The sequence below is a fragment of the Saimiri boliviensis genome, chromosome 2 (genome assembly GCF_048565385.1).
Source record: "Saimiri boliviensis isolate mSaiBol1 chromosome 2, mSaiBol1.pri, whole genome shotgun sequence".
Classification (NCBI taxonomy): domain Eukaryota; kingdom Metazoa; phylum Chordata; class Mammalia; order Primates; family Cebidae; genus Saimiri; species Saimiri boliviensis.
The window spans coordinates 26,337,257-26,353,480 of record NC_133450.1 but is presented as its reverse complement, the minus strand read 5'-3'; the positions used below and the strand labels follow the sequence as shown (position 1 = coordinate 26,353,480).

The 16,224-nt window shown below is 42.6% G+C and overlaps 1 protein-coding gene across 3 annotated transcripts in view; it reads right to left on the bottom strand.

The window, feature by feature from the left end:
* The window catches only part of TMED8 (transmembrane p24 trafficking protein family member 8), a 43,886-nt gene that overhangs the window by 8,936 nt on the left and 18,726 nt on the right, over positions 1–16,224 (bottom strand). For 2 of the 3 annotated variants that reach the window (XM_039468664.2, XM_074392939.1), the window contains exons 2-5: positions 11,040–11,121; positions 3,262–3,391; positions 681–822; positions 154–459 (exon numbers count right to left, since the gene is read on the bottom strand). In XM_039468664.2, coding sequence (XP_039324598.1) covers positions 154–459; positions 681–822; positions 3,262–3,391; positions 11,040–11,121 — 660 coding nt within the window. The remainder of the gene's footprint in view (positions 1–153; positions 460–680; positions 823–3,261; positions 3,392–11,039; positions 11,122–16,224) is intronic. The other variant, XM_039468665.2, reaches the window with a different exon arrangement.

The following is a 16,224-nucleotide window of genomic DNA, read 5'->3' as shown; positions in this document are numbered from 1 at the left end:
CATTCTCTTTGGCCTGGACCACTCAGCTCAGTTTGTAATGCTGAGTTCCTCAACTGCATTCGAAGGAAGAGGAAGACTGGTACAACCCAGGAAATGGTCGCCAGAAATTAGGTTAAGCCAGAAAACTGCAAATCATGCTAAAATTAAATTTACCTTCAATCTCCTCCTCCTCTTCCTCCTCTTCATCCTCGTCATCGCTGGAATCACTGACCTGCACAGTTATGTCAGTGCTGGTTACAGGGGTCCAGTCAAAATAAACTCCAAAGCCAATGTCATAGTCATCGGTCGCAAACTCCCAGCAGACACGCTTCCCTTCTGGATGAGTAGGTACCCTGATGGTCACCACCTCACCACGCTTCACCACCAGTCGGCTGTTCTTCTCTTTGCCCAGCTTGCTTTTGAATTCCTTCACCTTGGCAAATGTCCAGATGCATGGAGGAGCCATCAGAGGTGGAGAGACTGAAAGGACAGGCAGCTTACCACCGAGAAACTATGAGGAAACATGAGTACCCCTGGCATTTTGCTAAGAGAGGTTGGCACAGTCAGACATTCTTTCTACTGGCTTCTTGGACTTCCTTTCACAAGTCATATTCTTTCCTTCCATTTGTCTGCCTGCCTTTCTTTAAGTATCTATTGAAAACAAAAAAAAAACCCACCTCCTTTACTCCCAAAGGTCTCACCTTTCCTGTGGTCCCCCAGAAGATCTGCAGATTCCAAATCAGCTGAAAGAACATCTATAGCGCCTGTATGCTCAGATTGGATCATAACGATGTCCCCAGACCTCTGTGGAACTTGATACTTGGCCATCTGCACAACAGAACTCTGGTTAAAGGACATAGGAGAGTGGCAGGTTCTAATTAATCTCTTTTTGCATGAAGGCTGCCCTACCCCTGCTCTATTATCTCCACCATCTCCACTCAAAGCTCAATGTACTAGTCAATGTTACTTCTCTTTCTTCCAAGTAGGAGTTGTTAATACATTCTGCTAATTTTTTTAAGCCACCAAAATATTCCATTGTTTAAAGACTGTTCCCTACCTTTTGCAACTTTTCTGCACCAAACCCTTTATAAGGTTCTTGCCTACGAACACTCTCACAGGTTGCTGAGGGTATTTGCATTGACAGTGATTCCGGGCCATGCCTTGGTCTTACTTCACCTGCACAGTATCTCCTTGTGGCTCCTCTCATTAACAGCTCTTGCTCCTAGGGTTTAGTTTGATTCTCACTCTGCCACACATCCTCCCGGTACAATTCCCACTCAAGGGTTACTTCTACATTACTGTCAATCAGCTCTCCAAAGCACCGCAGAGAGAGAATCTGGTTTATAGTTGTTCTCTCTCTCTCATCCACAGCCCACGTTGGGCTACAGGTGGTCTCAGTCTTGAAGTCCCTAACAATGCTCTATCAATACAATTTCACCTTAGACCAGCCCCCAGAACTTGCATTTAAACAGTACATTTGCTGCCACACGTCTGACTTACATGGAAGAATGCAAATGGCATTTGATACTCAAAGCCCTCCCTAACCCATGCAGGAGCTTAAAATGTCTCCCTGGTGAGTTTCCCTTCAATCACTCAGATTCATGTTCCTGGTTTCATGCTATTATACCTAATTTCCTGCCCCTTCTCCAAACAGTTGGCAGGCAACTCAACAAGAAATCTATACTGATTGCCCACAGGGGAGAGCACATCAGTGAGTCAGTAATCCAGTTAAGAGGCTGGAATTGTATTTGTAAGAAATATATAATTCAAGTTTGTAATCCTCCCAGGCTGTATTCTCATATCTGTTTCTGGAAAACAATCCCTGCAGTTCTCATCTCCTTTGCTACCGGAAGTAAATCAGACTTTGGCTAATGTGCTTAAATAAATCCTTCCTTTTCTAAAATGCTAAATAAAGGATTACGTTGCAACATCTTAGCAAAGTCTGTAACAGCCCTTAGCCCCGTTTCCTTATTTCTTAAATGGAGACACAATTGCACCTATCTCATAAGGGTTGTTCTCAAGAGTAAATGAAGTGTTACAAATGCTTGTAAACTGTAAAGTATTACACAAATCTAATTATAATGTCTGGTGTTGTCTTCACTGACACTAATACCAATCCTTAATACATATGCTAATAAAGGATACAAACAACCCCACCGGCATACCTCTCTGGCAGGGTTACCACTACACTATTTATTTATTTATTTATTTATTTATTTATTTATTTAGTGACAGAATCTTAGTCTTGCTCTGTTGCCCAGGCTGGAGTGCAGTGGTGTGATCTCGACTAACTGCAACCTCTGCCTCCCAGGTTCAAGCAATTCTCCTGCCTCAGTCTCCCAAGTAGCCAGGATTACAGGCACGCAGCACCATGCCCAGCTAATTTTTGTACTCTTAGTAGAGAACGGGTTTCACCATGTTGGCCAGGCTGGTCTTGAACTCTTGACCTTGTGATCCTCCCACCTCAGCCTCCCAGCTACTTAGAAGCTACTCTGTACAGCTACTTAGAAGCCTGAGGTGGGAGGATCACTTGAGCCCAGGAGTTTGAGGCTGCAGTGAGTCATGACTGCACCACTGCACTGAAGCCTGGGTAACAGAGTGAAACCTTCGTGTCAAAAAAAAAAAAAAAAAAAAAAGGCTGGGCATGATGGCTTACATCTATAATCCCAGCACTTTAGGAGGCCAAGGCGGATGGATTACCTTAGGTAGGGAGTTCCAGACCAGTCTGACCAATATAGTGAAACCCCTTCTCTATGAAAAATACAAAAATTAGCTGGGTGTGGTGGTACACACTTGTAATCCCAGCCACTCAGGAAGCTGAGGTGGGAGAATTGCTTCATCCCTGGAGGTGGAGGTTGCAGTGAGCTGAGATTGTGCCACTGCACTCTAGCCTGGGTGACAGAGGGAGACCCTGTCTCAAAAAAATAAAACAAAACTTCTATCATAAATACTAAATAGATCTACCACAAGCAAAGCAAGAGCAAGAGTCCAATGACTTCAGGCTCCTCACATGAACAGGATTTTAGAGAACACATGAACATTCATTCTAACCCTTCATTTTCTGAACAGGTGCCTACTGGGTGCCAGTATAATGATGGGCCCTGTGGAAGATACAAATAATCATTCTCCAAATAATAATTAAAACCAAGATGCCCTAAATTCAAGGGCAAAGAGAGAATTCTGGGAGCCACCCTCGCAGTGCTTTCTAATTCCAACCCATCCATTACGTGTCCACATTCTGGTGCCTCCTTTCATAAGAAAGAGCCAGAATCTGCCCCCTACCTCATTGAGGACCTGGGCCTGGTCTGTAGGCAGCAAATCCTGTTTCACCACGGCCTGAGCGTCCAAAGCACCAGTTGCTTTCCTCAGATCTTCCGTGGCATCCTTACTCACTGGAGATACCATCTGTGGCCTCTCAGAGGAAGAGAGCATGTCAATTCAAGGGCTCTTTGAAAAGACACAATTGTCCTAGAGAACTCTGAAATAAAACAACATTCGAAACACCCCAACCCCACCTGCCCCTGGCATTTCGGTCTACTGTCACTTTAGCTGACCACTGCTCAGGGCCGAAATGGTCCACGGTAAGGTGTTGAGGCTGAATTGGTCCACAGTAAAGTGTTAGCAGTGTGAAAACAAAGACTAACAAAGCCAGGTCAAAGGCTAGGAGAAACATGTTGAACACATAGCTCAGTCATCTGAGATGGGACTGCCAGTCTAGTTTGCTTTGTCATTGTCGTTTATTTATTTATTTTAGTTGACAAAGTGCAGGATATATTTATCGTATATAATGTGTTTTTGATGTATGTATACATTGTCAAATGATTAAATTGAGCTAATTAACATATTCATCCCCTCACATACTCTTTTTTTGTGGCGAGAACATTTAAAATCCACTGTCTTAGCAATTTTTAAGTATACATTATTATTAACTCTAGTCACCATGCTGTACAAAGATCTCCAGAACCTGTTCCTCCTGACACCTTAGACCACTTGACCAACATCTCCCCAGCCCACCCACAGGCCCCAACCCCTATTAACCACCATCTGCCCTCTGCTTCTGTGAGTTCTAATGTTATTCCTCACTCTGAGACCCACAGAATCTTAACCGAAGAATTGTTAGAGGCCAGGCACAGTGGCTCACACCTATAATCCCAGCACTTTAGGAAGCCAAGGCAGGCAGATCACCTGAGGTCAGGAGTTTGAGACCAGCCTGACCAACATGGAGAAAACCCATCTCTACTAAAAATACAAATAATAGCCGGGCATGGTAGCATACGCCTGTAGTCCCAGCTACTCAGGAGGCTGAGACAGAAGAATCGCTTGAACCCAGGAGGTGGAGGTTGTGGTGAGCCAAGATCATGCCATTGCACTCCAGCCTGGTCAACAAGAGCAAAACTCCCTCACCAAAAAAAAAAAAAAAAAAAAAAAAAAAAAAAAAATTGTTAGAATCTGAGTTCAGTGGGCCGAGCATGGTGGCTCACACCTATAATCTCAGCACTTTGGGAGGCCAAGGGGGGTGGTTCACCTGAGGTCAGGAGTTCAAGACCAGCCTGGCCAACATGGTGAAACCCTGTCTTAAAAAAAAAAAATGAATCTGAGTTCAGTTCTACATCAAAGGCACTGGCTAGAAGCAAAAGGAGGAGCCCTGCCTAAGGGAGACTGAGCACCAAAACGAAGCAAGTACAAACTGATTATCAAGGCAACTCTCTCCGCAGTTATCCCTGAAGCAGAGTCTTTCAGCAGTTCCATTTCATACTCTGTCCCCGTTCAGTGCCAGGGGTCATCACTTTCTCTCCTTTTTTAAGCACATTAATCAACAATCCCAATGACTTCAAACACAGCTAGGTGAATAGTTGATTTTAAAGAGGCAAGGGAATGGTTTGTGCTCTCTGCCATTTCCCCTGGCTTCAGAGAAACTAGAATATTAATGACAGGGCTGCAGCAAAATAACCCAGGCCTTCTGGAAATCACCAAATCCCTTTGGTGACACGGATTTTTTTGGAATGGCAGTTATCAAAGTATGGTCTGGGAATCCTTGGGGTCCTCAGGACCCTTCAGAAGTCTGTGAAGTTCAAACTGTCTCATAATAATAATACTAAAATGTTATTTCCCTTTTTTCTTTCTCGTTTTCTCAAAAGTGTACAGTGGAATTTCCCAGAGATTATTTGACATGTGATATTGCAATGGAATGAACTCAGAAGCAGAGAGGAGAATCCAGCTATCTTTTATTAAGCCAAACATTAAAGAGATGTACAGTGTCTCTCTTTGTACTACATTCTTTGCTTTGAAAATTAGTTGTTTTTAAGTAAAAACCTGTTTTTTATACAGCATGTAATGATTTATTATTTTTAAATGAATAATCATATTCTAATTTTTCAGTTTTAGTTTCTAATACAGTAAATATTGATAGATATAACCCACACCAACAAAAGGTCCTTGGGTCTTCAATAATTTTTAAGAGCATAAATGTCTGAGAATCCCTGCAGGAGGGCATCATTTCCTTGGAGAGGCTGAGTAAATGACAGGAAAATGGTACTATACACCTCATGGGGGAAACAGAAGGAGGCTTTATTTTAGAGTTTATCAGTTTGTTTCTTTCCTCTTTAAACATAAACAAGAAAAATCAATCCTATTTTATAAGTTACCTCTTCTGATAAAACAGAACCATCTTTTAGAATATCTAAAATTATTCCAACCTATCTCAGGACAGATAAGAGGTGGTCACTCTGAGAATCAGAGCTGTGGGATTCTGCTGATCTTTATAGGTTCACTTGAGTAATTCAGTGCCAAGCTACAAATTGGCCTAGGCTGTGGGCCTATTTTAATGCTCTTCAGCCCAGAAATTATCATCCATTTCTGTTTCCTGATACTGTGTATCATCTGCCTCCTCTACTAGAAAGCAAACTTGGTGGCAGGCACTGGGGTCTCATTGCCTCTGTATGCACAGCGCCAGGAACCAAGCCTGCCACCTGGAACCCTAAGGCCCTCTGCACTCTGACCTCACCTCTCAGAATCCTCTCTCTGCTCTGGTCCCTCCAACCACAAAAGCTTCTTCAATCCTTGAGAGTCTTCACATACCCCAAGTACTCTCCCACTTGAGAGTTTTTACATTTGCTGTAGCCTCTACCTAGAATACTCTGCTAGGACATTAACTCTTCTTTAGTTAACTGAAGACTTCCTTCCGGTAGTTTTTCTGCTGCGATGTTTCCCAGAGGCCTGTATATAAAATGGCTACCCCTTCCTGGCCTTGTCACTGTTCCTGCCTTTACCATTTTACTTCACTGCCTCTATTAGTGCCTGACATGATATGGACTATATTTTGTTGATTGCAAGATGCACACTGGTTTTTAGATTTTAACACAACTGAAAGATAGGATGTCTTAAAAATTGATGATGTCTTAAAACTGCATGGGCCTGGAATGACATCAAGTCTTTCTGAAAGAGATTTGCATTTGCTTCTGCCAGTACTTAGGAATGCTACCAATCTGAGATGCCTTGAAATTAAGTTATCTAGGCTGGGCGCGGTGGCTTATACCTGTAATCCCAGCACTTTGGGAGGCCAAGGAGGGCGGATCAAGAGGTCAGGAGCCCGAGATCATCCTGGCCAACATGGCAAAACTGTGTCTCTACTAAAAACACACACACACACACACACACACACACACACACACACACAAAATCAGCTGGGCATGGTGGCATGTGCCTGTAGTCCCAGCTACTCGGGAGGCTAAGGCAGGAGAATTGCTTGAACCCGGGAGGCAGAGGTTGCAGTGAGCCAAGATCACACTACTGCACTTCAACCTGGCTGGCAACAGAGCAAGACTCTGTCTCAAAAAAAACAAAAGAAAGAAATTAAGTTATCTGTTTAGGGTCTTGTTTAGATCATGCTGGCAGAGTGAATTTAGACAAGACACTGGCTAATACCAACCTGTGGTTCCTGTTCTCAGGGGAGATAGTTTTTTCTCGCATGACACAGTGTCAAGTTGGAGACAATCAAGTTTCCTTGCTGTCCTTTTCTGGCAGGTGGGGGATGGATTTTTTTCTTTATCTTTTCATGAAGGTGCAGGCTTTTGGGGTCCCAGCTCCATATAGGGGGGGTCTAGTAGACAATCCATCTTAAGCATTTCTTCCTCTCTTGGTGATACGTACATAAAAGTACATCTTACAGTTGATGGCAACTTAAGAGTCTATGAAATACTATGTGTACTTGTTCTCTGTCTACTTCCTCCACTAGAACATAACCTCCCTGAGAGTGGGATGGACTATTTTGTGCATTTGTGGTACCTTTAGTACCAAGAACAGTATCAGGTACGTGGTAGGCTCCCAATAAACATCTGTTGAATAAACATTAGCCCCCAAATATTTGTTGAATAAAACAATGAATGAGTTAATTTTTGCCTGGGAATAAAACAGAAATTCTGGATCAGACTATCATTTATAATATTGGGAAGGTGAGACTACAACAGGTTATTTGAATCATTAGCCTGATTTTACTGTGTTGTGACATCTAAAATTTAGTTTCTTTGCCTTTGTGCATGCTACCTTGAAAAAACATGGTTCTGCTTATTAAAAAAATATTTTGGGCCTGGCGTGGTGGCTCATACCTGTAATCCCATCACCTTGGAAGTCAGGCAGATCACAGGGTCAGGAGATCAAGATCATCCTGGACAACATGGTGAAACCCTGTCTCTACTAAAAATACAAAAATTAGCTGGGCATGGTGGTGTACGCCTGTAGTGTCAGCTACTCCAGAAGCTGAGGCAAGGGAATCGCTTGAATCGGGGAGGCGGAGGTTGCAGTAAGCCAAGATCATGCCACTGCACTCCAGCCTGGTGACAGAGCAAGACTCTGTCTCAAAAAAATAAAAAAATAAACATATTTTAAGGCTGGGTATGGTGGTCATGCCTGTGGTCCTAGCTACAAGGCTGAGGTGGGAGGGTTCCACGAGTCCAGAAGCTTGAGGCTGCAGTGAGTTATGACTGCCCACCATGCTCCAGGCTGGGCAACAGAGCGAGACTCTGACTCAATAAATAAATAATAAAATTATGTTAAGCAGGATATGTGCCAGTCACATAAATTTAATATTCACATTAGCATTTTATGCTCTGGAAAATTAGAAAAGGGCATGTGGGGAAGGATGAATTTCAAATCATTCGATGCTGGTGATAAGCCATGTAAAGGAAAAGCCTTCACTTTAAGCTTCTGGTGTGTACTGACCTGGAGCAGGGAGGCCATCTCAAAGGGAGGGGAAATCCTGGCTGGCCAGCCAGCCTCACTAGAAAACATAGAAAGTTGTGCCGCTTCCATTTCCAATAGATACATAAGCATAAGCACTAAGCCTCAGGCATCACACTCACTGGATTCTTTTCTTCACTCAGTAGATGTTAGAAACAAAAGTGAAAAATTAAATCCCTGGACGCGGTGGCCCACACCTGTAATCCCAGCACTTTGGGAGGCTGAGGCAGGAAGATCACGAGGTCAGGAGTTCGAGACCAGCCGGACAAATATGGTGAAACCCCATCCCTACTAAAAAATACAAAAATTAGAAGGGTGTGATGACACGTGCCTGTAGTCCCAGCTACTAGGGCGGCTAAGCAGAAGACTCGTTTGAACCCGGGAGATGGAGCTTGCAGTGAGCCAAGATCACATCACTGCACTCCAGCCTGGGTGACAGAGTAAAACTCCGTTTCAAAAAAAAAAAAAAAGTTATTTTGTCTAAGGATGTTCTGTGTTTCTCATTTTAAAAGATTTATTGATCCTTAGAAGGACAAAACAGTTCTGTGTACTTTGGCAATGGACATCATAAATTTGCACAACTTAAAAAAACAAAGACACCTCTGTGCCAAAACCCGACACCAAAGATCCTTCAAATCAGCATATAAGAAAAGGGATGATGGCAAGAAGTTGGAAAGGAGTTCTCCTCAGAAGACTTGATGAAAACATGAATGGTCTCAATTAATCAATGCCTTGAGGAGACTGTGTCTTCTACAGGGTTATTATGACTATTAACTGACTAGCTCCAGGCATAGAACTGAACACTTTCTGGTTAAGAGAATAAGCAATAGAATTGAACAAACCTAAAGCTACGTGAACTTGGGCAAATTACTGAACTCACTGTTTCATTTGCTTCATCTTAAAAAAAAAAAAAAAGCAGCTATACTTGTTTCATGAGGGTTGTTATGAGAATTAAAACTTTATGAGATAATAAATACACCTAGTATAGTATTTGGCAAATAGAAATGTCTGACAAAAGTAACTATTTCGGCCAGGCACAGTGGCTAACACCTATGATCCTAGCACTTTTGTAGGCCAAGGTGGTCATATCACCTGAGGTCAGGAGTTGAAGTCCAGCCTGGCCAACATGGCAAAACCCCATCTCTATTAAAAATACAGAAATTAGCTGGGTGTGGTGCCAGGCACCTGTAATCCCAGCTACTCGGGAGACTGAGGCAGGAGAATCACTTGAACCCAGGAGGTGGAGGTTGCAGTTAGCCAAGATCGCCCACTACACTCCAGCCTGGTAGACACAGTGAGGCTCCGTCTCAAAAAAAGAGTAACTATTTCATTACCATTATTACAGAGGAACATTAAAAAAAACATGGCCGTTATAATCAACTATAATTATACTAATCGTACAAATTATTTCACAGGCAAAAGCAAGAGGAAAGAACTTTTTTTTTTTTTTTTTTTGAGACAGAGTCCCGCTCTATCACCAGGCTGGAATGCAGTGGCGTGATCCTGGCTCACTGCAACTTCCATTTTCCAGTTTCAAGTCATTCTCCTGCCTCAGCCTCCCGAGTAGCTGGGACTACAGGTGTGCACCACCACATCCGGCTAATTTTTTGTATTTTTAGTAGAGACGGGGTTTCACCATGTTGGCCAGGATGGTCTTGATCTCTTGACCTCATGATCCATCTGCCTCGGCCTCCCAAAGTGCTGGGATTACAGGCGTGAGCCACTGCGCCCGGCATGAGAAAAGAAATTCTAAATGGAACTCAAGAAGTAACAGATTTCTGAAATACCCTGACATGTGCCACCACCTCCACCCCATCAGTTCTGTATGGAGGCCACGGATTTACTGGACAACACTGTCTCATGAACTAATCAGCTGGACTACAATACTCAACACCTCAGGGTTTTTCCAAAATACAGAATTTCATTAGTTATTCTATTAGTGCTTCATGGTTTCTATTCTTTCCAGGGCTAGTACCCCTCTTCCTTTTCTGTTATATATTCTAATATCAATGATGGTGGTTGGGGCTGGGCATGGTGGCTCACACTTGTAATCCCATCACTTTGGGAGGCCGAGGTGGGCGGATCATGAGGTCAGGAGATCGAGACCATCCTGGCCAACATGGTAAAACCCCATCCCTACTAAAAATACAAAAATTAGCCAAGCGTGGTGGTACATGCCTGTAGGCCCAGTTACTCAGGAGGCCAACGCAGAAGAGTCACTTTAACCTGGGAGGCAGAGGTTGCAGTGAGCTGAGATCACACCACTGCACTCCAGCTTGGCAATAGAGCGAGACTCCATCTCAAAAAAAAAAAAAAAAAAAAAAAAAAACCACGATGGTGGTTGGATGAGAATGATAAGGAAATTAAGAAAGAAAACCTAAAGGCCATCATAATGGTTTAATCTGAAAATTATAGAATAAAAAAATTCCAATTGTTCTAGTGAGAGCACGTGTACGTGTGTATGCATTTTATGCGTAAAAACCAAACATGCATTCTCTGGCAAGTCCATTTGGAGTCTCCTTCAAATATTTTAACATTTGAACATGATCTTCAGGAGAAGATAAATGAGGACACTAGAAGATAAATGAGGACACTACACTAGACTATTTGTTATAGTTTATTCTCTGAGAGTAAAGGAAAAGTGTATAACCTGAAATAGATCTGACATTGCCCCTAAATACACTTGAGGGTTGATTAATGACAAAACTATTCATATTCTTTACTTTAACTTGTCTTCCCCCTTGAAGTCACTACCCAAATTTCTTTCACCAATTCCTCATCTCAAACAATAAAGCCTCTGAAAACGTTTTATCCCAAGTGGTTACCTGTGGGGTGAGGAACAGGGTTCTGGATCAGTGGCAGAAGCCAATGAAGAGGTATCCTTGCTGTTTTCTGTATCTTCATTCTCTAGAAAATCATAGACAGAAAGAATTCAATATCTGAGAGGGAACACAATCATAATTCTCTTGTACCTTAAAAAAAAAATCTGGCAATTTCAATCAAATTCTTCCCAAAAATATTCTGGTCTGAACTTTGTATGCTGGGAGGCCCAACACATAAATTATTCAAGTCATCACATCCAAGTATTCTCAGACAGTCATAACTCATTCATAAACAATGAGTCATTTCCAAAACAAGTCTCTAAAAAGTTAACCCTAATTTAAGAATCATATTTCTGCCAGGTGCAGTGGCTCACACCTATAATCCCAACATTTGGGAGGCCAAAGCAGGAGGATCGCTTGAGGCCAGGAGTTCAAGACCAGCCTGGGCAACAGAGCAAGATTCTATCTCTAAAAAAAATTAAGGCCAGGTGCGGTGGTTCATGCCTGTAATCCCAGCACTTTGGGAGGCTGAGATGAGTGGATCACCTGAGGTCAGGAGTTCGAGACCAGCCTGACCAACATGGTGAAACCCCATCTCTACTAAAAATACAAAATTAGCCAGGCATCAAGGTGCATACCTGTAATCCTAGCTACTTGGTAAGCTAAGGCAGAAGAATCACTTGAAACCAGGAGGTGGAGGTTGCAGTGAGCCGAGATCACACCATTGCACTCTAGTCTGGGCAACAAAAGTGAAACTCCATCTCAAAAAATATAATTAAAAAAAAAATAGGACTGGCGCAGTGGCTCATGCCTATAATCTCAGCACTTTGGGAGGCCAAGGCAGGTGGGTGGATCACTTGAGGTCAGAAGTTCGAGACCAGCCTGGCCAACATGGTGAAACCCCATCTTCACTTAACATACAAAAATTAGCCAGGCATGGTGGTAGGCACCTGTAATCCCAGCTACTCAGGAGGCTGCAGAATTGCTTGAACCTGGGAGGCAGAGGCTGATGTAAGCCAAGATTGTGCCACTGCACTCTAGCCGCTACTCAGGAGGCTGCAGAATTGCTCGAACCTGGGAGGCAGAGGTTGATGTAAGCCAAGATTGTGCCACTGCACTCTAGCCTAGGCAACAGAGTGAGACTTTGTGTCAATAAAAAATAATAATAATAAATTTTAAAATTTAAAAAGAAAAGGAAGGAAGGAAGGAAGGAATCATATTTCTCAGAAAGTAGATGGTCCAATAAGGCAGAACATAGAGGGTAGAGTGGGATGTAAGATAAACTGAATTTAATCTCAAAGTATAAAGTGTCACTTCTACATTCAGTGAGTTCAGGTCAATGTACCCAAGGTCAGGTAAAGGACTTCTGTAATTTCATTTATTTATTCAGTCACTCATTTACTAATGATTTATTGAATAACTAGGTGCCCTCAAGGAGTATATAGGTGAAATGCATAATGAAGGCCATGTTCTCAAGCTCACGACAAGCCTATGGCTGGCACTGTCACAGCCATTTTTGCAGGTGAGGAACCTAAAGCATAGGGACAGGATTCAAACCCAGGCAGTTGTGCTCTTAACCATCAGATGCTGCTTAGTTTTGTGGGTTATTCAGTTACTTTTTCCTTGAATACTCAGATAGCATATGGCTTAGTTCATTTAGACAGCCCCTCATTTAACTCCCTCTGTGTAAGACAGCAAGACACTCAAGACTGAAGTTTACTTCTCAATACAAAATGCAACTTAATGAAGTCAACTTCAAACATTGAAAGTTTCAGAGTTTGGAAGAAAAGTCAAAGTGAAAATAAAAGGCAAAATTCTTAATCCAAGCTTAATCTAGTCTCAGTTTTTATATGTGAACAAAATCTATTTTTCTTTTCCTTTTTTGGGGAGGGCGTGCGTGGGGGACAGGGTTTCCCACTATCACCCAGGCTGGAGTGCAGTGACACAATTATGACTCTTGGCAACCTCAGCCTTCTGGGTTCAAGCAATCCTCTCACCTCAGCCTCCTGAGTAGCTAGGACCACAGGCACACCCCACCAAGCCAGACTAATTTTTTTATTTTTTGTAGAGACGAGGGTCTCAATATGTTGCCCAGGCAGGCTGGTCTTGAATTCCTGGGCTCAAGTGATCCTCCCACCTCAGCCTCCCCAAGTGCTGAGATTACAGGTGTAAGCCATGGTGCCCACCCAGCCAAGATCTATTTTTCTTTTGGTCAATTCAGTCTCACAGGCAGAAAGAACTTAGAGCTCCTGCCACCCAATTTTTCTCCCAACAAAGAAACTGAGTCTAAGACATTGTTCCCTGGTCTCTGCCACTCTGTAAAGAGGCCCATTCACTGAGGGAAAATGCAAATAGAAAGTTCTCCCCATTGTTGACCTAAGTGAAATGTGCTTTCTCATAAATTCTCCTCTTTGATCACCAATCCCCACAGTATTCTTTCACATATTGACAGCTGGCTGTCACATTTCCACAAGTTCCTTCTCCTCAGGCTGGTCACTTTCACACCACATAACCTGTAACCATACTGGCCTCCTTCAGCTGCTTCACTTAGTTTGTTCCGTTTAAAGAAAGGAGCCAAAATGAACTTCTCCAGATGTGTTCCAATAGGTGCAGACTACACTGACAATAACTTCTTAAAGAGGACACAATATTTCTTGACATAATACCCTAACCAGGCACTAGATTTCTTAACTGCAAACTTACTCTGTTGGCCTAAATAAGTCAATCAAGATCTCCAGGGCTTATAAAAATAAACTTTTTCCAAGCCCACTCTCTCTTATGCTCTACTTTTAAAATAGACTTTTGGAAAATAATTGACTTTTTAACTTAAAACCGGGACTTTATATAACCTATTATTGATTTCAAATGAACTTTTTGAAATTACACTAATGCTTTGTTAATTGCAGAAAAAAATAAGTACAGATAACATTTTGCATCCACCCTTCCAGACTTTATATCCTTTAAATATTTTTAATATACAGATAATCCATTGTTCGCTGTAAAAAAAAAAATCAGTAAATACACATAAGCAAACAACAAACTAACCATAACCCTACTAACCAAAGATTACCACTGTTAACTCTGTTTTAAAAAGACACAAGATTCGCTGGGCATGGTGGCTCACTCCTGTAATCCCAGCACTTTGGGAGGCCAAGGTGAGTGGATCACCTGAGGTCAGGGGTTCAAGACCAGCCTGGCCAACATGGCAAAACCCTGTCCTACTAAAAAATACCAAAATTAGCTGGGCATGGTGGCGGGTACTGTAATCCCAGCTACTCGGGAGGCTGAGGCAGGAGAATCACTTGAACCTGGGAGGAAGAGGTTGCAGTGAGCCAAGACTGCACCACTGCACTCCAGCTTGGGCAACAGAGCAAGACTCCATCTCAAAAAAAAAAAAAAAAAAAAAAAAAAAAAACGCGAGGTCTATGTTGCCCAAGCTAGTCTCAACCTCTTGGGCTCAAGTGATCCTCCTACTTCCCTCTCCCAAAGTGCTGGGATTACAGCATGACACCAACTGGTAACATTTTCATGTATGTCCCTTGAAAAATATATTCATACATATACACATACAAATACATATGTATATATATTATGTGTGTATGTGTATTTCTGAAAGGACATGAACTAAACACTTTTTTTTTTTTTTTTTTTTGAGACAGAACTTTGCTCTGTTGCCCAGGCTGGAGAGTAACGGCTCAATCTCAGCTCACTGCAACCTCCATTTCCCGGATTCAAGCGATTCTCCTGCCTCAGCCTCCCAAGTAGCTGAGATTACAGGTGTCCAGCACCACGCCCAGCTAACTTTTTGTATTTTTAATAGAGACAGGGTTTCAGCATGTTAGCCAGACTAGTCATGAACTCCTGACCTCGTGATCTGCCTGCCTCGGTCTCCCAAAGTGCTGGGATTATAGGTGTGAGCCACTGCACCTGGCCTTCTCCTTACCTTCTAATCTTCTGTTACTTGTTTTTGAAAACATAAGGAAATACATATACATATAGTTGTATGTTGCCCCCATCTTAGAAAAAAATACACATTCTTCTTCTGCAACTTTTTTTTTTTTGAGACAGGGTCTTGCAGTGTCACCCAGGCTGGAGTGCGGTAGTGTGATCACAGCTCACTGCACTCTCAACCTCCCAGGTTTAAGCGATTCTCCCACCTCAGCCTCCCGAGTAGCTGGAACCATGGTCCCACGCCACCGTACCCAACTAATTTTTTATATATTTTGTAGAGATAGGGTTTTGCCATGTAGCATAAGCTGTTCTCGAACTCCTGAGCTCAAGCAATATGCCCACCTCAGACTCCCAAAGTGCTAGGATTACAGGCGTGAGCCATTGCGCCTGGCTGCAACTTGTTTTATCACTTAACAACATAGCCTACAAGAGCTTTCAAGTTGGTGAATTTATTCACATTCCAGAACGGTGGCACAGCCTAACTCCATGCAGTCATAAGCTCCTGCACTCAGGGCCCTTCCAGGCCTCACCCTATGTACCTCTTCATGTGGCTGTTTATCCGTTATAATAAACCAGTCAACACAGGCAGAAATTCTCCAGATGTCTCCTAGTAATGTCCAAGTTTTTATCCCAGTGTCACAAAGAAATATCAATGAGGAAACAACATGACCTACCCAGGAAAACCTACAATGACCTGAAGACATTTACTCAGGAGCTGTGTTAAGTTTTCATAGCATCTCCTATCAAGTAAAAGTGAAGAGTGGCTTTCTACTTGATCAAAAAACAATTTAAAAAGAAATATTGGCAGGAAGCGGTGTCTCATGCCTGTAATCCCAGCACTTTTGGAGGCCGAGGTGGGCAGATCACGAGATCAGGACTTCAAGACCAGCCTGGCCAACATAGTGAAACCCTGTCTCTACTAAAAATACAAAAATTAGCTGGGTGTGATGGCATGCACCTGTAGTCCCACCTGCTCAGGATGTTGAGGCAGGAGAATCACTTGAACCCAGGAGGTGGAGGTTTCAGTGAGCTGAGATGGAGCCACTGCATTCTAGCCTGGGTTACAAAGCAAGACTCTGTCTCAAAAAAAAAAAAAAAAAGAAAGAAAGAAAGAAAGAAATATTAATGAATATCAAAGGGATCATGAAACCTGGCCTCAATGCCATTCTAGTACATACAAGTGGAGGCAAATCTTTATTGTTAGATGTCTGAGCTGCAAAGAAAAGATCCACGTGAT